Source organism: Amphibalanus amphitrite, unplaced genomic scaffold, assembly GCF_019059575.1.
Source record: "Amphibalanus amphitrite isolate SeventyFive unplaced genomic scaffold, NRLGWU_Aamphi_draft 000355F_arrow, whole genome shotgun sequence".
Classification (NCBI taxonomy): domain Eukaryota; kingdom Metazoa; phylum Arthropoda; class Thecostraca; order Balanomorpha; family Balanidae; genus Amphibalanus; species Amphibalanus amphitrite.
The window spans coordinates 240,771-265,730 of NW_024881849.1; the positions used below are offsets into that span (position 1 = coordinate 240,771).

General features: G+C 48.1%; 2 protein-coding genes across 5 annotated transcripts in view; both read left to right on the plus strand.

Moving 5' to 3' along the window:
• LOC122389342 (zinc finger protein 271-like) overlaps positions 1–24,960 on the plus strand; it is a 259,548-nt gene that overhangs the window by 96,313 nt on the left and 138,275 nt on the right. The window lies entirely within an intron of this gene.
• Positions 13,460–15,589, plus strand: LOC122389351 (zinc finger protein 84-like). The gene has a single exon (XM_043381276.1). The coding sequence runs from the start codon at positions 13,585–13,587 to the stop codon at positions 14,833–14,835; it is 1,251 nt and encodes a 416-aa protein (XP_043237211.1). The 5' UTR covers positions 13,460–13,584; the 3' UTR covers positions 14,836–15,589.

Genomic DNA, 24,960 nt, shown 5'->3' on the forward strand with positions numbered 1-24,960 from the left:
TCACTCAACGGACAAGTCTCACCAGACACATGCGGACACACACGAAGACTGGCCGCACTGCTGCCACTACTGTCTAACGGTTTGGCAGGGAGGGAGAATTACACTTAGGGAGAATTGCATAGGTATGACTGATGCGGTAAATGGTTTGATCGGCGAAATGCAATGCTGAGATACATATGTCGACAAGTGCACGACCGGCCGCCGTCGTACGTTTGATAGTAGTGTTATACACCTTTTTACGGCCAGTTTAGGGCGGCAGTGCGCACATTTCAGTAATAATGCGGGCGATTCCGACAGTTTGCCACTGGCTGTCTATGGCGATCTGTCGAAATCGGTTGCACTGTTACTGAGCTGTGAGCGTCGTGGCTACCCGTGTCACATCTGGTGTCTTTATGTTACCACACAGTGATTCAGTAGTTGTGTTTTAAACGCCTCCAAATAAGAGGTAAGGAGTGTCGCTGTTTGGTACAACGTCATAGATAATGTCCGGCTACATTGAGTGACATCGCCTCTTTTTGTGGCTACGACTCACTCTCGCATTCGTGGCATTTCGTATGTTCTGCGCAGCCATTGTCGACAAGTCACCTGCCAAACGTAGTTCAGCATGTCATGTGAATCTTGCAACTCTCTATTCATCGGCTACATAAACGCGGCTAGTTTATATGTGTTGTCTCTACCTGCAAGCCTGACTGGATGTTTCTTGTGTCACCTTCGACAGACTATGTGCCGCCAAAGGCTGGTATATAAGAAGCATTTTTTGTAAAGGAGAGAACGTACTGAGCTTTCATAAGGACACAGTTCTATTAACCAATACGTACTACATTTGCCTACGGTGTTATAGTATTCATGTGCATGTAGAAATAATGTCATGGCCGAATAAACGCATGTTTATCAATTTTTGGCCATTTTAATGTGTTATTACCTGTTTCAGGTGTGTTGTGCTCGATATATATTTGCATTGCTTTTGTATCAAAATATAAAGAAAATGATACTGCAACCATTTGTATCATGTATGTATTTAATCTAAATAGGTGTTGACCAAGAGAAGTGTGTCAGCCGCAGTGGAGCTTTCCCAACTAAAGTAACATTGCATGGAAAAATTATTGATGGTGTTTTCTCGTGTCTTTATATTTAAAATTTAATTCTTTGGTGTTGTCAAATAAGCCCTTTCCTTCACGGATAAGTTGGCTCGGAGTTCTGTCTGTGCGCTAGTTAATAAACGGCAAGACAACTTTTCCCCACGAGCTCAGCATTCCGTTTCTGAAGGCTGTATTTCGAACGATACACGGATCAACTCATGGACGCTGACGGCTTGTCCCGTCAACATAGCCGTTCACTGTCCACGGCGCTCACCAAGGTGACCTGGAAACGTGACCAGCTGCGTGGGTCATCTCTGGGCGTCGTGATTGTTCCAGTGTATGTGCGACCTGCTTTGGCATGCAACTTGTTTAAGGGCCTTTCTTTTTTTCTGTGTATTTTTCAGGCATAAGTGGCTCGGTTCAATGTCCCCACTGCGACTTCCGATGTCTGGGACAGCAACATCTGGACAGACACGTGAAGAGGTGTCACAGTGACATCGACAGGAACGGGAGGTTCAAGTGCGAGCGGTGTCGGTACTCGACCGACAGGTCCACAGACATAAAACGTCACCGTAGGACTCACACTGGGGTGCGGTCGCACTGCTGCTTCATCTGTACGGCGCGGTTCACTGAACGGTCACACCTTACCAGACACTTGCGAACCCACACTGGGGAGGGGCCGTACGGCTGCTCCACCTGTGCAGCACGGTTTGCTTCCCGGTCAAACCTCACCGTACACATACGTACCCACACTGGGGAACGGCCCCACTTCTGCTCTATCTGCACTGCACGGTTCACTACACGGTTCCTTCTCACCACACACATGCGGACCCACACTGGTGAGCATCCGTACGGCTGCTCCATCTGCAAGGCACGGTTCACTCAGCGGTCCAACCTCAGCAGACACATGCGTACACACACCGGGGAGAGGCCGTACGGCTGCTCTATCTGCTCTGCACGGTTCACTGATCAATCAATCCTTAAAAAGCACATGCGGACCCACACTGGGGAGAGGCCGCTCGGCTGCTCTATGTGCAAGGCACGGTTCACTCAACAGTTTACACTAACAAGACACATGCGTATCCACACGGCACCGAACGCATGCGGACTCACACGGGGGAACGGCCGTACGGCTGCTCCATCTGTCAGGCGCGGTTTGCTCTACGGGGAAGTTTAACCAGGCACATGCGGACCCACACGGGGAGCGGCCGTACGGCTGCTCACACTGCCAGGCCCGGTTCGCTCAACGAGCCAAAGCTTATCAGACACATGCGGACCCACACGAAGACTGGCCGTACTGCTGCCACTACTCTAACGGTTCGGTAGTTTGACACAAAAAGTCGGTTGTAAATGGTACACAGTTTTGAGAATTGCACAGGTATGACCGATGCGGTAAATGGTTTGATTGGCGAAATGCAATGCTGAGATATGTCGACATGTGCATGACCGGCCGCCGTTGTACGTTTGATATTAGTGTTATACACCTTTTTACGCCCAATTTAGGGCGGCAGTGTGTACATTTCAGTAATAGTGCGGGCGATTCCGACAGTTTGCCATGGTCTGTCTATGGCGCTTGGCGATCTGTCGAAATCGGTTGCACTATAGCTGACTGCGTGCACTATGTCTATATTTGGCCGTAAAAAGGTGTAGCTGTGGTTCTCGTTTGTGAGCTTCGTGGCTACTCGTGTCACATATGGTTTCTTTATGCTAGCACACAATGATTCAGTAGTTGTGTTTTAAACGCCTCCACATATGAGTTAAGGAGTGTCGCTGTTTGGTACAGTGTCGTAGCGCTGTGATTTGTGAATAATGTCCAGCTACTTTGAGGGACAATACATTTTTCGTGACCACCACTCATTCCTTTATTCGTAGCATTTCTGCGCGGCCTTTGTCGACAAGGCGAAGGCCGGAAGGAGATCGGCGTGGCATGTAAAGCTTACAATACCAGTATAACGCCTTTTGGGGCGACTAACGGAGCGAGCGAGAAGGTGGGCCTTGCACGTGCGAAATTGTGAGGGTGTATCTCCAACGGACGTGTGCACAGCACCCTACTAACCGGTCTCTAGCGATGTGCCAAATTTGAGGACAATCGGCCCAGCCGTTCTCGAGATGTGGAAGCGGCACTCTGCACGTGCGCACGTGCAAAATGGGTCCCAACTGACTTTTGCACGGCACCCTACTAACCGGTCCGTAACTGCGTACCAAATTTGAGCGCAATCGGTCCAGCCGTTCTCGAGATCTGGAATCGACCCCTGCACGTGCACACGTGCAGCAGCACCCCAACTCTGGCACATGGATATGCAATGCCTAGTGGGTGCATACCTACGTGCCAACTTTCAGCGCAATCGGCCAAGTACCTAGTTACCGAGATATTGCAACTATTACAAAACTGACACCCCTTCGTTTTGCACGTGACACGTGCATAAGGGATCACCCACATGCATCGGGAATAGTCCAATACTTGGTAGAAGGAATGAAGCTATCCTACAAAAATTACCGCATGTAAATCGGTCAAGTGGTTGCTGAGATATAAGCCTCGCAAAAGCGTCCGCACGGCCGGCCGGCCGGCCGCTTATACTCAGAAATTTCCGTTAATCTAAGGAAAGACTCCGCTCGCTCCGTAACAACTCTATCCATCTTGTATAAGCGCGGCTCCTGTAAGATACCGAGCACGACGTACAAATTGTCTGTACCTACAAGCCTGACATGTTGTTGACTTGACAAGTTGTTGTCGTGTTGCCGTCGGCAAACTATGTGCCGCCAAAGGGCAGGCTAAAATAAAAGTAGCGTTGTTCTATTGAAGATTGTACTGAGTTTTCAGCAGGACCCATCTCCATTAGCGAATACCTACCATATGTTCCTCAGTGTTATGACTTTCATGAAAAAGGGGAAAAATATTGTAATGGCCGAAGAAATATGTTTATCAATTCTCGGCTATTTTTAAGTTTTATCGCCTGTTTCACACGTCTTTTCCTTTCTATTTGTTTGCATTGCATTGTATCAAGATATAGAGAAAATGCTGAATGTAACCATTTGTGTCATGCATGCATTTAATTCAGATAGTGGCGTTAACTGCGGCCGAGGTGTATCTGCCACGGTGTGGTTCTTCCAATTAAAGTGGCATTGGATTGATAAATAATTGATAACGTTTTCTCTCTCTCTTTATCTTTAAAGTTTTTTTTTGGTGTTGCAAATTATCATTTTCCTTCACAGATAAGTTGGCACGGAGTTCTGTCCATGCGACAGTTAATAAACGGCAAGTGAAATATTCTCTAGACGAGCTCAGCGTTCCGTTTCTGGTGGCTGTATTTCGAACGATACACGGATCGGCAATGTATCAGGTCGGTGGTTGCCGGTAAGAAGGATGGTTCTGATGTTCAGCCTGACCTATCTGCCAATGACTTAAATTATTTTTTTTTGTATCCGTCGGTCCTCGTGTCGCTGCCGAGATCGGAGCCCAAAGCGTACCTACCGATTTGAATGTACGTCTTACCCGTGTTGGCGCATGCAGTTTTCAACTTGGAGAAATCACACTTGCCGAGCTTGAGCGGACGATTTTCAGCATGCGTAGCTCGGGTGCTTGCGGTACCGACAGTGTCTGCGTTCGCATGCTGAAAGCCGGATTCTGAGCTATTGGTGGTGTCATCCTGCATATTATCAATACCTGCTTAACCCGCGAGTTGCTGGGGGGGGGGGGCGTTAAACGCCCCCACTTTTTTCGCCGGGCCATAGCATAAAAACGGCGCGCCGCAGGCGCGCCAAATTTTGGGTACCTGTAGGGAATTGATTGAAGTTTATTGTGACAAAGTTTCAAAAAAATCGGTCGGAAAATTTTTGAGATATCGAGGTTTTAGTGACGTCATGATTTCTGAGTTTTCGACCAAAAACGGCATATGTTCAAAAAATCATATAAAATCACAGAATAGACATATAGACATGCCGTAAACGCCATTAGACTGCCAATACCATGGAGAATCAAATGGCTATCTTCGATTATTGATTATCGTTCGGCATTTTCCAAAATCTTGAACTGAATCTTGGCAATTTCTCGTGACTACTTCAAGACCATGATACATGAATTTCTTAAATTGAACTTTTTTTGCCAAACACGTACACATATGATACAATGAATGTCACCATCGTGTTCTACGCCCCAAATTACGCATAAAACATGTGTCACAGGCTGCGAATATCAGTTTTGATTTTCGGGGATATGTGCCTGCCCGGTTGACCTGACCTTGACCCTGACCTATGCTTGACTGACCCCTGCATGGAGCTGACACTCTTGTAGGCCTTATATGATGGATTGTGCACCGTTTTGACAGAGTTTATGACGAGAGGCGCCCATTGCGAAGTCCTGAAGTCCATGCTACTGAAAGCCCGATTTTAGGTGTTTGACCTGACCTTGACCTGACCTGTGACCTCAAAATTCAACTTTAAAGTACTCATCTGAAGCGTCTCGTCGCGTTCTTTCGTTTGCCGCCTCGTGCGTTTCGCTGCGCCTATTGGTTCTCGAGTTATCGGCTGGGGGCGTTTAACGCCCCCCCCCCCCCCCCCCCAGCAAACGGTGGGTGGCGAAATACCCCAGCAACTGCCGGGTTAATTCAATCCGATATCCCTGATTCATGGAAACATTCCATAATTCACCCTCTGTTCAAATCCGGCAATCCTTCAGACCCCGCAAACTTCCGGCCCATTTCCCTGGTTCCTGTAATCACGAAAGTGGTTGAGCGCATTGTCCATCAGCAGCTCCTACATCTACCTCTCTCACAATCACCTTCTGGCATCCTCACCGCACGGCTTCCGCCCGCGGCACTCTACTGAAACCGCGTTGTTGTCCGTCATTGAACGCATCCTGGCCGCCACCGACAGGGGGGAGATCTCAATGCTATGCCTTCTCGATCTTAGTAAATGCTTTGACGTGATAGACCACGAGCTTCTGATGCAAAAACTTATGCTGCACGGTATCGAAATTTCCTGGTTCGTCGCCTATCTTCATGGACACACCCAGAGCGTATCGTTGAAAAATGGGTCCGGAAGTAGAGTGCTGTCTCGGCCTCTTCCTAATACCATGGGTGTCTTCCAGGGCTCTGCGCTAGGGCCGTTACTTTTCACCATCTTCTCTAACAACTTATCGCTGTACGCGGGTGATACAGTAGTCTTTCAATATGCCGACGACACCCAAGTATTGGTTAGCGGCCCTGCCAGGGACCTTGGAGTTCTCATCTCGCGCATGGAGGTTTTGCTCGCGTCACTCAATGAATGGTTCTGCGCTAACGCCCTGAAGGTCAACGCCAGTAAAACACAGCTCATTGTCTTTGGCAGTCGTCAAAATTTACGCAAATTGCCAGATTTCAGGGTATCGTTCCGTGACGCAGCGTTGCAGCCGTGCGCGCAGGTGGGGAACCTGGGCGTCACTTTTGACAGTACTCTATCCTGGGACGCTCACGTCTCCGAACTCAGCCGCCGGTGTACGGGACTGTTGATCGGTCTCTCCCATGCGCGCCACAGTCTCCCGGATGGCATCATTAGAACGCTCGTGACAGCACTCGTTATCTCACGCATTCAGTACTGCCTCTCAGTTTATGGCAATGGGTCCCAAAAAAAAATCGATCGTCTCCAAACAATTTTGAACTTCGCTGCTAGAGTCATTTTCGGTCGCCGTAAATTTGCCCATGTCTCTGACCTGCGAAAAAAGCTCGGGTGGTTGTCGCCGCGTCATATGGCTGATTACCAAACCCTTGTTATCGCCCACAAAGCCATTCAGCGCGGCGAACCCGAGGAATTGGCAACCATGTTCGTCACAAACAGCGCTGTCCGGGAGAGACACTCTAGGCAAGACCACCTCTTTCACCTTCCGCGACCACGGCTGGAAACGGGTAGGCGGCGGTTCGGCTATCGAGCCGCTGCTCTACTCAACAGTCTCCCAACTCAGCTGTCGCAGCTGTCTCCCGCCCCCTTTGCCCGATCTGTTAACCCGCGCCCCACTGGGGGCTATTTATAGCCCCCCAGGCTATTTATAGCCCCCTCCCGTTTTTCTGCAATACTTTCCAAACCGCTGGACGTATCGACGCCAAACTTTCAGTACCTTAGGCTGCATCAATTTGACACCTTGTGTCACAATTCGAACTTCGTATATACTATAGGTCGGCCGGAAATCACGTCAGAGTGACGTCATGTTCGGCCGATTTCGACGCAAAACATTGAACCACGGCAATCGCTCCCAAGAGCTCAGTTTTTAAGCTAGATCCAATTTCTTTGCATGAGAGGACTCAGAATAGACTGCGCTATCAAACTGCTATCTCGGATTTTCGAAATTTTGAAAATTTGGAACATTTAATATAATAAAATCAAAAATTAATATTTTTACATTTTTTCAAAAAGTTTTAGACTTTTCGAAAAAACGGAATATATGTGATAGAACGCATTATTATGACTAACTCTAGCAAGTTTTAGCTAAATATCTTCAAAAATGGCCAAGTTTTACGCATTATTGCAAAAAAATCACAATTATTAATTTTTCAAATCAATTTTTCAGCACGTATTTGACATCGTACGCCAATATAAATAGCACCATCGTGTTCCTGAGCTCAAACTGCATCCAACAGACACCTTTTTTTTTGTTGAAAAATTTCAACTTCAAAATTTGACCTTTTTTGACCTGAAAGTGACCTGACCTAAGCTAAATTCGACTCAAAATGACCTACAATGACACAGACGACATCAAATTCGAAATCTCGGACCTAAATGGACCATAAAACGTGTCACGTGACCGACTCATGATATAATATTTTCGTGAACTGAGATGACCTGACCTTGACCTGAAAATCAAAGTACAAGTTTGGTACCCTCAGGGTATCTAGAGCATCTCTTCACGAGTGTGTGATCCAAAAATGAGCCTGATCTGACTTGTAAGACGGCGGCCAGAGCCCAAAACGTGAACAAGCCAAAATGCTAATAATTTTTACTTTGACCTGACCTGTGACGTCATCGGTGACCTCGAGGTCAATGAAATTAGGTTTCGCTCGACAGTTTTCCAGGGCTATCAGACGCCGTTTGAATTTTGACGATCGGCCCAGTAGTTTCGGAGTTAGGAGGGGGGGCTATGAATAGCCCCCCCCCCCCCCAGTAGGGCGTGTTATACGCAGACCCCAGTGGGGCGCGTGTTAAAGCCGCGATAGTGGACGGGGCATCAACTGATCGTCGCTGACCAACGGGTTGGTGGGTGGGTGAGTTGTACATACCTGTGGTACTACGAAAGTGTCTCTGTCCGTGCTTTGACGTGAGTGAATGTGTGAATGCTGTGAATGTTTAGATTAGTAACCGCGGATACGGATTCTGACCAGTAATCGCCACGCACTTTCAGAATGTGGATCGCTCATGATTGTTCAATACAATACAATGGGAGCTGATGGCTTGTCGCGTCAACATTGCCGCTACCGCCCACTGCGCTCACCAAGGTGATCTGGAAACGCGACCCGCTGCGTGGGTCATCTCTGGGCGTCGTGATTGTTCCAGTGTATGTGTGACCTGCTTTGGCATGCAACTTGTTTAAGGGCCTTTCTTTTTTTCTGTGTATTCTTCAGGCATAAGTGGCTCGGTTCAATGTCCCCACTGCGACTTCCGATGCTGGGGAAAGCAACGTCTGGACGGACACGTGAAGACAAGTCACGGCCACATCGACAGGAGCGGCAGATTCAAGTGCGAGTGGTGTCAATACTCGACCGACAGGTCCAGAAACATGAAACACCACCAAAGGACTCACGCTGGGGAACGGCCGCACCGCTGTGATGTCTGTACGGCACGGTTCACTCAACGGTCACACCTCACGGCACACATGCTGACTCACACTGGAGTGCAGCCGTACGGCTGCTCCATCTGTATGGCGCGGTTCACTAAACGGTCACACCTCAATAGGCACATGCGGACCCACACTGGGGAGCGGCCGTACGGGTGTTCACGTTGCCAAGCCCGTTTCGCGCTACGGGAAAATCTCAGCGAACACATGCTTACCCACACGGGGGAGAGGCCATACGGCTGCTCCATCTGCCCGGCACGGTTCACTAAACGGTCACACCTCAATAGGCACATGCGGACCCACACTGGGGAGCGGCCGTACGGCTGCTCTATCTGCACGGCACGGTTCTCTGAACGGTCCACCCTCACCAGACACGTGCGAACCCACACTGGGGAGCGACCACACGGCTGCTCCATCTGCACGGCACGGTTCTCTAAACGGACAAACCTCAACAACCACATGCGGACCCACACTGGGGAGCGGCCATACGGCTGCTCTATCTGCAAGGCACTGTTCACACACCGGTCACACCTTACCAGACACATGCGGACCCACACTGGGGAGCGGCCGTATGGCTGCTCTATCTGCAAGGCACGATTCCCCGCTCGATCAGGTCTTATCAAACACATGCGGGTCCACACAGGGGAGCGGCCGTACGGCTGTTCACACTGCCAGTCCCGGTTCACTCGACGGGCACATCTCATCACGCACATGCGTACCCACACGGGGGAGCGGCCGTATTGCTGCTCCATCTGCACGGCACGGTTCGCTCAATGGTCCACCCTCGCTGGACACATGCGAACTCATAATGGTTAGCGGCCGTACGGCTGCTCCATTTGCACGGCACGGTTCACTGAACGGTCTACCCTAACAAAACACATGCGCACCCACACGGGAGAACGGCGATACGCCTGCTCGATCTGCAAGGCCCGGTTCACTGAACGGCCCACCTTCACCAGACACGTGCGAACCCACACTGGGGAGCGGCCATACGGGTGCTCCGTTTGCACGGCACGGTTCACTCAACCGTCACGCCCCACTAAACACATGGGGACCCACACGGGGGAGCGGATGTATGGCTGCTGTTACACGATTAGGCAAGGCACGATTCATTGTTCAATCAAGTCTCATCAGACACATGCGGACCGACGAGAAGAGCGGTCCGCATGCGTCCGCAGTCCGCAGTTTTAAAACATTAGGTATACTAAAACCTCTGTAAAACTGTGGTGGTATATGCTGCTTTCCGCGCAACATCTGCGGCACTGTTAAGATACCATCTTTCTTACCGACAGACAGACCATGCTCTTCTTCAGTCCTTGGCGTTGAAGTTTTGCTGCTCTGATGTATGTTGGTTTAACGTTTACTTACCTAAATTTAAAGCTACGTGGGTTTGGTTCGCTGGACTGACATTTCGGCTGGCGAATAGCAATCGGTCCTGTTAAAGACTAGGTCCACTATGTCGATTCGATTGTTTCGGAAAAAAACTTCTACCACATCGTTCAGTAGCCTTTATTTGGACCTTTATCCCTCGCCGGGCCGGGGGATGGGGTGGTCGCCTCCCCCGTCCTCTTTTTCGCAGACATCTAAAAAGCGGCTGTCGGAGAGGCCAGTGTCAGCCAATGTGCAGCTGTGTTTTTTTTTTTTAAGAACGCAATATGATTGGTGAACGCGTAATATCCTCCGCCACGATGTTTGGTCCCAACGGAAGATAGAATATAATTCTTCGTATACCTGTTTTAAGTTAAAAATCATAAACATGTTTTTTAATCGGCATCATTTTTGTCATAAAATAATCATTTATTTGTAGCAAAAAAAAATATATTTGGGAGTGGTATATATCCTTAACCCGCGCGGGGCTGGGGTCTCCAGCCGAACGCGCGGGGCTGGGGGGGGGGGGTAAATTTTACCCCCCTGTTATCTCCCGAACTAATGGTCCGATTTGGAAAATTCAAACGCCAATCGAAAGCCCTCATCACGAACAACTAAAAACATGTACTTAATTTAAAGTTTGAGGTCAAGGTCAAGGTCAGGTCAAGGGTACAAATTGCAAGTTTCTACAGTGTCGACCTTGCACCGTAGTTGCCGAAGAATGGAGTCATGGACTGAGACTGATCGCCCAAAACGCGTTCTTAGGCTACCAAGACAATATTCGTTGCATACAATATCATTCAGAGGTCAAGGTCAAGGTCAGGTCAGGTCAGGTCACCAAAAAACAAAATATAGAAAGGGCATGTGCGACCCATGTTTTATGGGTCATTTTACTCATAGAATTCAATAGGCACACTCAATAAGTGATATGGACCACCTCTGGATGAATTTCAGGTCGAGGTCAGATCAAGGTCAGGTCAAGTGAGGTCAAATTTTGAAGTTGGTCGTTAAGGCCTAAAAAGGTGTCTATCTGATGCAGTTTTTCACGGCGAATCGAATGGTGCTATTTTTGTTTCCGTACGAGGTATAGAACTTCCAAAAAAGTCATTTTTCAAAAATTTTGTGTGTCGTGACGTCATAAAATTTTGAATAACTCCCACATTTTTGAACCGATTCTTCTAAAATTTGGTATGTAGGTGCACATATACCACTTCTCTGACATATATTCCGGTTTTTTCGATAGACTCAAAATTTTGGATTTTATAATCATTTTCCCAAAAAAGTCAGTTTTTTTAGAAAAAAAATTTAGGCCAAAATCCAAAATTTTCAAAAAACCGAGATAGCCATTTGATAGACAAAGTAAAATTACGTATAACCTTTTTTTGTTACGTCTTGATTTTTTAAAAAATGAAGATGTTAGCGGCGTTTGAACTTTTGCCGTTTTTGAGGCGAAAATGGCGAACATGACGTCACTAAAACGTCAATTCCTCGAAAATTTCCCGACGGATTTCGCTCAAATTTTCAGGGAACGTGTCAAATTGATGTAAGAAAAGGTACTGAAAGTTTGGCGGCGCTGCGCGCCGCCGTTTTTTAGATATCGCAAAAATTCGCGAGGGGGGGGGGGTAAAATTTACCCCCCAGCCCCGCGCGGGTTAAAGGACTGCTGAGGGGAACGATTTTGCCTTTTAAAATGGTTTTGAATAGTTGATGGCCGATGGGTAGGGAAGATTGGGGCAGATAGTGTCACGGGGCACATCCTGTCAGCAGGGTTTTCTCGAAAACTATCGAGCGCATTTATGTTGTTGAAGTTAAAAGGTTTGTTTTTGCTTGACAAAGTCCGGTACTATCAATTCAACAACGTGCCGGTGACCAGGCTGTAGTCACTGGCATACCTGTAACGTGTTCGTTTTACATGATGTCATCGTGTGAATTTGCCCTTTTTTATATGAGGTATCCAGTCTCTTTAATTACTTAATTGTTTTGGGATATTGCGTAATATTAAGGATCAGTTTAAAGGGACTGTCCCACCTTTGCATTAGTTCTGAGTTGAGATAGCCAAGTTGGCGGCCAGGTTCAGAAACCACTATATATCCTGGTCGCAATATCCTCAGTTTCGTGGTGTTAAAGAAATTCGTTCCCTTCATTTGAAAAGTGGGCCTTAGCTAAGGCCCTATCTCTTAACTATTAACGGCCATTTGATGACGTCATTTGCATTTTGAACGCCTGTCACGCATGTGAAGTTTCACTTGATTTACGAATAAGCTAATCAGAGACACTTGTTATTGTATGAGCCGCGTCATATTTGAGAGCAAATACCTATATTTGCTGCCAAATTTCCCCCACATTGACATGAAGTAAATCCTTCATTACTCACAGATCCGATCTAAATGACGTCACGCTGAAATATAAAAGTCGCAATATCTAAAAAAGTATACAATGAAAACGCGTAAAAACCTGCAGAATTCGTCACAATATCAAGAGTAACATTTCCGAATCCTAAATGGTACTTTTTTGAAGGTGGGATAGTCCCTTTAACGAAACAAGATTTCAATGTCTAAAACTATCAAATAGATGCGGTTTTTTACTCCCGAAGAAGTTTGCACCATGACGTCAGCATTCTCTCGTGACGCCACTTAGTACATATTTATCGCCTTGCCTGTGGCCATGTTGGATGAAATATAAAAAACTTTGTATTTGCAACGGAAATCCAAACTTTTTGACAAGAACAAAACGCTAGTTCATGACTGTGCAGATAGCGTGATGGTGACATTGAATACCGTGTCGGGTAGTCTTGAATGTCAACATTTTTTTTTTCTGAACATATTGTCCATATTGTCGAAGTTTTCAATGAGAACCACAACATTTTTATTGACATCGAGTGGGGCACATCATGTTACTCAATCCGCAATCTAGCCCATCTGTTCAGCATTGTTGGAATTTATGCAAGCGCTGCATTTTAAGGAGCTGCATCAAAAACCTGGGGGTCTTGAGCCATCCTTGCGTTTGGGGACATTACATTTCATAGGGTGTTGCGGCACCCATGCCTTTGTGGACGTTCAATTTTCATCTGTGTCAGCCAACCGATCTTGTCCATTACGTGTTTATCGCCGTCGCAAGTTTATCGGCTGGTGACTGTTAATTCCACCACCGCTCCTCGACGTCTCTTTACGTCGTGACCGCATATCAGGCATCGGTCAGTACCTTCAGTGGCTCTCAAACTTCTTCGTCCAGATGCGGACGGCAAAGCTGGGGCCCTAATCCTGCTTCACCGACAACTAATGCATCGCTACTAAGGAAGCGATGCATGTCCTTCATTTTTTATATTGAGTATCACCCAGGATGAAATCATTTTTGCCTGATTTTTCATATATGGCCAGAAACATTGTCGACATCCCTCTTCTCTCAATGTGTTTCACAGGTGTTGGTCGCACACTTCAGTGTCCCCACTGCGACGTCAGATGTCTGGGACAACATCTGGACAGACACGTGAAGATAAGTCACGGTCACATCGGCAGGAACGGGAGATTCAAGTGCGAGCGGTGTCAATACTCGACCAACAAGTCCACCCGTATGAAACGCCACCGCATGGCTCACACGGGGGAGCGACCCCACTGCTGCTCTATCTGTACGGCACGGTTTGCTCAGCGGTCCACTCTCACCACACACACGCGGACCCATACCGGAGAACGGCCGTATGCCTGCTCCCTCTGCCATGCACAATTCGCTGACCAGGCGCACCTCATCAGACACAAGCGAACCCACACTGGGGAGAGGCCGTATGGCTGCTCCCTCTGCAAGGCACAATTCAATGAACGGACAAAACTCACCGGGCACATGCGAACCCACACTGGGGAGCGGCCACACAGCTGCTCTATCTGCAAGGCACGGTTCTTTGAACGGTCACATCTTACTGCACACATGCGGACCCACACTGGGGAGCGGCCGTTCGGCTGCTCCATCTGCACGGCACGGTTCACTGAACGGTCTACCCTAACAAAACACATGCGCACCCACACAGGGGAGCGGCCGTACGGCTGCTCAACCTGTGCGGCACGGTTCGCTCAACGGGCATATCTCAACGAACACGTGCGGACCCACACGGGGGAGCGGCCGTACGGCTGCTCACACTGCGAGGCCCGGTTCACTCAACGGTCAAGCCTCAACAAAGACATGCGGTCCCACACGGGGGAGCGGCCGTACGGCTGCTCACACTGCGAGGCCCGGTTCACTCAACGGTCAAGCCTCAACAAACACATGCGGTCCCACACGGGGGAGAGGCCTTTCGGCTGCTCCATCTGCCCGGCACGGTTCTCTCAACGGTCAAGCCTCAACAAACATACGCGTACACACACGGGGGAGCGGCCGTACAGTTGCTCCCGGTGTCAGGCCCGGTTCGCTGAACGAGGAAGTCTCAACAAGCACATGCGGACCCACACGGGGGAGCGGCCGTACGGCTGCTCACACTGCCAGGCCCGGTTTACTCAACGGGCATATCTCTTCAGACACATGCGGACCCACGCGAAGAGCGGCCACACGGCTGCCTCTACATCAGCAACGGTTCGGCAGTTTGACACAAAAAATACGTTTTAAAGTGGTTGGTACACTGGTGAGAATAACAAGCTGTGAGTGACCGAAGCGGTAAATCGTTTGAATGTCGAAACACAGTGCTGAGGCTTCACGACAAGTGCATGACCAGCCCCGTTGTACGTTAGTTATTCGTGTTATAGCTGTGACTCTCGTTTGTGAGCTTCGTGGCTACCAGTGTCATATCTGGTTTGTTTGTACATACTTATCCAGTGTGATTCAGTGGTTGTGTATTTAAAATAGCCGCCCTTACATAGGAGGAAAGGACTGTCGAACTGTCGTTATTTTAAGCGCCGTAGCGCCATTTTTAACCCATTAGTGCCGCTTGGGTCATATATGACCCAAAAGCAAAATCTTAATGTTCCTTCTCAATGGAGGCAAACGGCACTTTGATGAACTTGCGCGTGTGTTTTGTCGATTTTGTGGGTTTAGTGACGAGAGTTGGAGCGGCATAAAACTGGTGTGAGCTCGTCCACTGAAGTTTCTGGAGCCAAAGACGACGGGACTGCACAGCCGCCGGTCACTGGCAATGGTGCGCCGTCCCAAAAAGTAATGTTGTATTATGTTTGCAATTTACTATCTGTTGAATGATCGTCTACCTATTTAAATTTGTCTGAAAAAGTATGATGTGTATTTTTGCCCTTCTTCTCGTCACCGGATAACTTTTGTTCCTCAATAAATATCCTTGGGTCATAAATGACCCAGCCGGCAATAGTGTTATCAATTTACTCAGTATGTTAAATACAATGGAAGCAACTGATGATTATACGATTATTTATTTCTGGGGGTTGTGATCAGATCACAGTGGCGGATCCGAAGGAGGGGATCCGCACATCACATGGGTCACTCATGACCCCCCCCCCTTGGGGCCCGGGGCACCACCGACCTATCAGGAGCACCACAGGCCTGCAGACAGGGGCACCACAAGCCTAGCAAGGGCACCACGGGCCTGTCAGGGGTACCACTGCACAGGCTTGTTAGGGGCACCACAGGCCTGCAGGAGCACCATCGGCCTAGCAAGAGCACCACAGACCTGCCAGAGGCACCAGATGCCTGCCAGGGGCACCATCGGCCTACCAGGGGCACCATCGGCCTCGCAGGGACACCTTGGGCCTGTAAAGGGCTCCACGGGCCTGTTGGGAGCACTTCAGGCTTGTCAGGGGCACCACAGTCATGCCAGGACCCAGGGGCACCAGCGGCCTAGCAGGGGCACCACAGGCCTGCCAGGGGCATCACAGGCCTAGCAATGGCACCGCGGACCTGTCAGGGTCTCAAAAAGCCTGTCAGGGGCACCTCAGGCTTGTCAGGGCCCAGGGGCACCACAGTCCTTCCAGGGACACCATAGGCCTGTCAGGCCTATGGTGTCCCTGACAGTGTCAGGGGCACCAGAAGCCTAGCAGGGGCACCACAGGCCTGCCAGCAGCACCACCAACCTCGCCAATGAGACGTCGCAAAGCATTGCAATGCAGTGCGTCTTAATATTGATTGGCTGGGACCGCCATACAGTAGGTATACACTTATACAGTATGCACAATAAGGTATCTAGATAAATCAGTTTTCGTGATAACTCCCATTTGTGACTATACCAATGGCGGTTGGGTCTTTTATGGCCCATGCCTATAACTTGAGAACCGATGGAACAGTTTTTTAAAGCTTGCACAGTTTTTTTTTTTTTTACTGGGACCCATGTGGCTAACATTTGTTAAGAATAACTTAAGAATCAAAAAGTAAAAATTCCGGCAGTAATGGGTTGAGAGCGTCCGGTTATATCGAAGTAATGCTTCTTTGTACGGCTTTGGCTCCCTCCAGTATTTGCAGCATTCCGCATTATGTGCGCAGTCTTTGTCGACAGGGCGCCGGTCTAACGTAGGTTGGCATGTTGTGTAAATCTTTATACTCTATTCATCCCGTGTACATAAAGGCGGCTACTGTTGCTATGTGCTGTCTGTACCTACAACTTTACAAGCTTGACGGGGTGTTCCTGTCGTGTCGCCTTCGGCAGATTATGTGCCACTAAAGGCATTGTTTGCATTGCTCTATTGAGGGGCATTCCACGTCAAATCGAACAAAAATCGGCTGTTTTGCACCTTACCATCAGCGATTTCATTATAAATTTGTGAGCGAGTTCCTGTGTCGCCCCGGACATTACATTGATGTTTTTTGCACATTCTGACCACAGGTCTTCTAAATATAGAGCATCAAATTTTTAAAAAATGTTGCATCTTTATATTTTTGAACGACCATAACTTTGGTTGTACTTGTTTGATATGAATGAAATAAACCTTACTGTTTAGGTAATTTCCTAAGCATTTGTTTAGAATTGCATCGACTTAAATATATGACCTTGAAATTTGCTTAACTCTGTTCTTAAGCACAGAAATTGAAATAGCAAAAAATATGCCACCTTCGATTTGGCTCATTTTCATATATTTTATTGCCTACCATATTCTTAACAACCTGTGAAAAAATTAGAGTGGGCCATTCATAAGTTTTGAAGAAAATGGCACATATGCAAACGTACCAGCATCTGCGATGCTGGGCTCCGCATCGCGGGACCGCAGGTTGTTTGAGCAAGCACCTCTGTAACGCCGCAAAAACGCCCGCCGCCAAACGAGAGGATGAGCCTTGCACGTGCAGACCGGAGCGGGTGTGCCACGAACTGATGTGCACTGCACTCTACTAACCGGTCTCTAGCGGTTTGCCAAATTTGAGTGCAATCGACTCGGCCGTTTTCGAGATCTGGAAGCGACACCCTGCACGTGCGCACGTGCAACCTGGGTCCCAATTGACTTGTGCACGGCACTCTATTCGCCGGTCTCTAGCGGTGTGCCAAATCTGAGCACAATAGGCCCGCCCGTTCTCGAGATTTGGAAGCGTCGCCCTGCACGTGCGCACGTGCAGTTGCACCCCAATCGTGGCGCATGGAAATACATACTAAATGACTGGTGGACGGCGCCCTACTGATCGGTATCAAGCGGTATGCCAAATTTGAGCACAGTCGGCCCAGCCGTTCTTGAGATCTGGAAGCGTCAGCCTGCACGTGCGCACGTGCCAAATGGGTCCCATCTGACTTGTGCACGGCACCCTACTCGCCGATCCCTAACGGTGTGCCAACTTTGATCACAATCGGCCCAGCCGTTCTCGAGATCTGGAATCGTCACCCTGCCCGTGCGCACGTGCAGCTGCACCCCAACCGTGACACATGGAAATGCATTGCCCGGCGGTTGCCTACATCCATGCCAAGTATCAGCGCAATCGGCAAAATAACTACAGAGTTATTAGACTTGTTACCGAACTGACACCTTATCGTTTTGCACGTGGCACGTGCATTAGGGGTCACCCATACGCATCGAGAATAGCACACTACGTGTAAGAAAGGAAGGAGCTATCCCACACAAAAGACCGCGAGTGAATCAGTCAAGCAGTTGTGGAGATAGAAGCTTTGCAAGGCGCCCCCACGGCGGCCGACTGCTAATATTTAGCAATAATCAGTGTCGCATCCGCACACGGGAGGTATCCCCGTCACCTGTTCGTATACTCTAATGTGGTTGGGTTCAAACCACAGTCGAACCCTGATTTTTTTACGGCTTTTCTTAAAAACGGCACATCGTGCAGTGACGTTCAATGCATCAGTGGAAAGAGCATCAAAAGTTGTATATTATATTAACTTTTCACCTATATATATTACGAACGATAAAAGTTATAGAGGAATAAAGACGCTCCCATTGACTTTCCATGTTAAAAATTTCCATTTTCAAACGAACTTTATTAGAAAAAACGATTTTGCACAGCTTAACGAAGCACAACAGCATATACTATGTTCCTTCCTCAACAACTCTCGAATGTTTGGACGAAATCGTGACACATAATTTTTTACAATGCACGAATGAAAATAGCTCTGCAAAATTGTCCATTCACTTAACATGGGACACAACAAAATTCCAACTTTGACCTCGTGCAAAGAAACGTTCCGAGATTCTGACGGGTAAACGGCGCACACTGGCGTGTACCGGAACGTGTTTGCCATTAAATGCCTGGAAGAAAACCACCCCTTTCTTGGCTCGTTTTTCCGCCATTAGCGATGGCGCAAAAAAAGCCCCAAACCCCCATTGACTTAACATGGGGAAAATGGAAGCGCACGTGCCACGCGCAAAAGAATTCTGAGCGAGTAGCGACCGGTACCAGCAGCTAGATCGCCTCCGCGAGCCCATGCTCTGAAATTTTTACGAAAATCGTTGCAGTTGTTTGGGCAGGTAGCAAGGTGCCCCAATCCGCGGCCAGACATGCAAAACATAGCCCGATGAACGACTGCTCCGGTTGTTTTTCAATAGAAAAACACAATTCTAACGAATAGTGTTTGTCTTTTCAAACAACCTGCGGTTACCGGCATCTGCGATGCCGGGCTCCGCATCGCGGGACCGCAGGTTGTTTGAGCAAGCACCTTTGTAAACGCAGCAAAAACGCCCGCCACCAAACGAGAGGATGAGCCTTGCACGTGCAGACCGGAGTCGGTGTGCTACGGACTGACGTGCACGGCACCCTATTCGTCGGTCTATAGCGGTGTGCCAAATTTGAGTGCAATCGACCCGGCCGTTTTCGAGATCTGGAAGCGACACCCTGCACGTGCGCACGTGCAGCCTAGGCCCCAATTGACTTGTGCACGGCACTCTATTCGCCGGTTTGTAGTGGTGTACCAAATTGGAGCTCAATCGGCCCCGTCAATTTTAAGATCTGGAAGCGACCCCTACACGTGCGCTCGTGGAGCTGCACCCCAACTGTGGCACATGAAAATACATACTAACTGACTTGTGCACGGCACCCTACTAACCAGTCTCTAGCGGTATACCAAATTTGAGCACAGTCGGCCCAGCCGTTCTTGAGATCTGGAAGCGTCAGCCTGCACGTGCGCACGTGCATAACGGGTCCCATCTGACTTGTGCACGGCACCCTACTTACCAGCCTCTAGCGGTGTGCCAACTTTGATCACAATCGGCCCAGCCGTTCTCGAGATCTGGAAGCGTCACCCTGCCCGTGTGCACGTGCAGCGGCACCCCAACCGTGACACATGGAAATGCATTGCGCGGCAGGTGCCTACAACCATGCCAAGTATCAGCGCAATCGGCAAACTAACTACAGAGTTATTAGACTTGTTACCGAACTGACACCTCTTCGTTTTGCACGTGGCACGTGCATTAGGGGTCACCCATACGCATCGAAAACAGCACACTACGTGTAAGAAAGGAAGAAGCTATCCCACACAAAAGACCGCGAGTGAATCGGTCCAGTGGTTGCAGAGATATAAGGTGTGTAAAGGCACCCCACAGGCGGCCTACTGCTAATATTTAGCAATAATCAGTGTCGCATCCGCACACGGGAGGTATCGCCGTCACCTGTTCGTATACTCTAATGTGGTTGGGTTCAAGTCACAGTCGAGCCCTGATTTTTTACAGCTTTTCTTAAAAACGGCACATCGTGCAGTGACGTCCTATGCATCAGTGGAAAGAGCATCAAAAGTTGTATATTATATTAACTTTTCACCTATATATCTTACTAAAGCTAAAAGTTATAGAGGAATAAAGACGCTCCCATTGACTTTCCATGTTAAAAATTTTCATTTTCAAACGAACTTTATTAGAAAAAACGATTTCTGCCAGCTTAACGAAGCATACCAGCAAGTACTATGCTCTTTTCTCTACAAGATATAAGAGTTTGGGTGAAATCTATCTCTAAAATTTTGTACAAAGATCGAATGAAAATGTCTCTGCAAAGTCTCGACATCGCCGTCCATTGACTTAACATGGGACACAGCAAAATTCGAACTTTGACCTCGTGCAAAGACACGTTCCGGGATTCTGAGGGGTATACAGCGCACACTAGCGTGTACCTGAACGTGTTTGCCATAAAATGCTGGGAAGAAAACCACCTCCTTCTTGGCTAGTTTTCCCGCTATTGGCGATCGCGCAAAAAGTGTCCAAAACCCCGTTGACTTAACATGGGGAAAATGGAATCGCACGTGCCACGCGCAAAAGACTTTTTAGCGAGTAGCGACCGGTGCCATCAGGTAGATCGCCTCCGGGAGCCCATACCCTGAACTTTTTACGACGATTGTACATTTCGTCTAGGCTGCGACCAAGTTGCCCCAATTCGCTGCCAGACTTGCAAAACATAGCCCGGAGAAGGACCGCTCCGGTTGTTTTTCAATAGAAAAACACAATTCTAACGAATAGTGTTTGTCTTTTCAAACAACCTGCGGTTACCGGAGAAGGACCGCTCCGGTTGTTTTTCAATAGAAAAACACAATTCTAACGAATAGTGTTTGTCTTTTCAAACAACCTGCGGTTACCGCCGCCAAACGCAAACACCGAAAAACGCAAACACCGCCGCAAAAACGCCCGCCGTAGGCAAAACGCAAACACTGACGCATTAAGACAAATATGGCGCCCTGCGGCAAATGTGGTGCATTCATATCTACCGTTTAAGCAGCCATCCCTTAATTACAGCGCATCCTAATCGTCCAATTTTCGACAAAATAACGCACATTCCGCACTTTGTGGCCAAAATGGCGCTTCGAGACAAACGTGGCGCACTGCAACAAACGTGCCGCATTCGTTCATGTCGCTTAACAACTCATCAACCCACCAAATTCTAGTCCAATCGGACTTAAACTGACAAAGTTATGTACATTTGAATATTTCACAATAAAATATATCCGCAACGGAGGTGCCCAAATTTGCACGTGTGCCACGTGATCGCCGGTGATGTAGGCAGGACTTGTCTCCTCACTGATTGCACCATTTCAGTATTCCTGGCTTGTGCTGTTTTCGTGCTATAAGGCCACAAATCGGCAAATATACGATAATCTGGGAGGTACGCGACTCAAACACGTGGCCACGTGGCACGTGCCGGACCTCTGATAGTTTCACCGTTCACACCACGTGATGATTCATCGACGTGGCCATCAGCATGTAAAAAATGACCCCGGCCGGTGTCACCGTCCCTGAACAGTGGACGGTTAAACTCGAAAAACGGGAAAATTTAGGGAAATTTCACCTTTCGAATATATAATTTCCCCAGAATTTTATTTTTTTTTTATTTTACAAAAAATCCGAGATAGCAGTTTTTTAGTCCCCTTCATTCTATGCCTATACCAGTTTTCAGATCGACCCTATCATAAAAACTGACGGCCTGACGGCTATTTCCCCCACTCCTTGCATTTCACAATGCTAGTATATTTAAGCACCAAAATTGACCCCGTGCCACGGCACGTGCAATAGCACGTGCGACACGTGACCACTAGTGCGACAAGCTGGACTCATCTGCTCACCGGCTGCAATGATTTGGTGTCGCTAGGTGGAGTGGTTTCCACGCCATAGGACCCCGAGTAGGCCAATGTCGGATTTTCCCGGAGGTTACCCCATCAAACACGTTTGCACGTGGCACGTGCTTTTCAATCGCCCCATATCTGACCCATACCATGTGGTAGCCGACACCCTGGGGCACAACATATTGGAACATTTTCAAAATCTAACGTGGAAATTTTTGACAAAATCGATTTGAAAATATTTTTTTCGAAATCGCCATAGGCTCAACATGGGGTAACTTTTTGTGACGATTACCCGAAATTTTGTCAATTATATTTTAAATAATTACCACCGTCAGTTGGGGTGCCAGCCCGAGATCCGACCCTAAAAATATCAGCAAATGTAATTGACGAAATTTTTCGCAAATCGCATTTTAATTTTTCCCCATGTTAACCCTATGGGAAAATGCACGTGCCGATTACCCCAAAACGGGCCATTATATTTCATAACGAAGCAAAACAACATGTTCTATGGTCGTTTCTCAACAGGTCCTGAAAGTTTAAACAAAATCGTATCATATAATTTTGTGCAATGAACGAATGAAAATGTCTCTGCAAAAACGTCCATTGACTTAGCATGGGGAGCAAAAAAAGTTCAACTTCAAACTCGTGCAACTCAAGTTAACAAATTCTGACGGGTATACGGCGCCCACGGGCGTGTACCTGAACGTGTCGGTCATAAAATGGTGTGCAGCAAACCATACCTTGATCGGCGATTTTTTCCGCTATTCGCGATCGCGCAAAAAGTGTCCAAAACCCCATTGACTTAACATGGGCGAAAATTGAAACGCACGTGCCACGCGCAAAAGAATTCTGAGCGAGTAGCGACTGGTGCCATCAGGTAGATCGCCTGCGGGAGCTCATACCCTGAACTTTTTACGAAGATTGAGCGATTCGTTTAGGCCCCAATCAAGTTGTACTGATTCGCTGCCAACCATGCAAAACATAGCCCGGAGAAGGACCGCTCCGGTTGTTTTTCAATAGACTGCACCCCAACCGCGGCACATGAAAATACATACTTACTGACTTGTGCACGGCACCCTACTAACCAGTCTCTAGTGGTATTCCAAATTTGAGCACAGTCGGCCCGGCCGTTCTCGAGATCTGGAAGCGTCACCCTGCACGTGCGCACGTGCAAGATGAGTGCCATCTGATTTGTGCACGGCACCCTACTCGCCGATCCCTAACGGTGTGCCAACTTTGATCACAATCGGCCCAGCCGTTCTCGAGATCTGGAAGCGTCACCCTGCACGTGTGCACGTGCAGCGGCACCCCAACCGTGACACATGGAAATGCATTGCGTGGCAAGTGCCTACAACCATGCCAAGTATCAGCGCAATCGGCAAACTAACTACAGAGTTATTAGACTTGTTACCGAACTGACACCTCTTCGTTTTGCACGTGGCACGTGCATTAGGGGTCACCCATACGCATCAAGAACAGCACACTACGTGTAAGAAAGGAAGAAGCTATCCCACACAAAAGACCGCGAGTGAATCGGTCCAGTGGTTGCAGAGATATAAGGTTTGTAAAGGCATCCCACAGGCGGCCTACTGCTAATATTTAGCAAATAATCAGTGTCGCATCCGCTCACGGGAGGTATCGCCGTCACCTGTTCGTATACTCTAATGTGGTTGGGTTCAAGTCACAGTCGAGCCCTGCTTTTTTACAGCTTTTCTTAAAAACGGCACATCGTGCAGTGACGTTCTATACATTGTTGGAAAGAGCATCGAAAGTTGTATATTTTATTAACTTTTCACTTTGGTATATCTGCAACGTAAAAAGTCATTAAGCAACAAAGAAGCTCCCATTGACTTTCCATGTTAAAAATTTTAAATTTCAAATTAACTTTATAAGAAAAAACGATTTCTGCCAGCTTAACGAAGCATACCAGCATGTACTATGCTCTTTTCTCTACAAGAAATAAGAGTTTGGGTGAAATCTATCTCTAAAATTTTGTACAAAGATCGAATGAAAATGTCTCTGCAAAGTCTCGACATCGCCGTCCATTGACTTAACATGGGACACAGCAAAATTCCAACTTTGACCTCGTGCAAAGACACGTTCCGAGATTCTGAGGGGTATACAGCGCACACTAGCGTGTACCCAAACGTGTTTGCCATAAAATGCTGGGAAGAAAACAACCTCTTCCTTGGCTCGTTTTTCCGCTATTGGCGATCGCGCAAAAAGTGTCCAAAACCCCGTTGACTTAACATGGGGAAAATGGAATCGCACGTGCCACGCGCAAAAGACTTCTTAGCGAGTAGCGACCGGTGCCATCAGGTAGATCGCCTGCGGGAGCCCATACACTGAACTTTTTACGAAGATTGTACATTTCGTCTAGGCCCCGGTCAAGTTGCCCCAATTCGCTGCCAGACTTGCAAAACATAGCCCGGAGAACGACCGCTCCGGTTGTTTTTCAATAGAAAAACACAATTCTAACGAATAGTGTTTGTCTTTTCAAACAACCTGCGGTTAAGTGGTAAGAGTGGCTACAGACTTCAGACTTTATGCAGACTTAACATTGAGGTATTATATATGCAACTAAATGACACACATGGTGTTTGTTCTAACCTTCTCAACAGAAAGTGAACGTGTCAGGACAGCACCCCTTGGTGACCATTATACCTTTGTAAACGCAGCAAAAACACCCGCCGCAAAACGAGAGGATGAGCCTTGCACGTGCAGACCGGAGTCGGTGTGCTACGGACTGACGTGCACGGCACCCTATTCGCCGGTCTATAGCGGTGTGCCAAATTTGAGTGCAATCG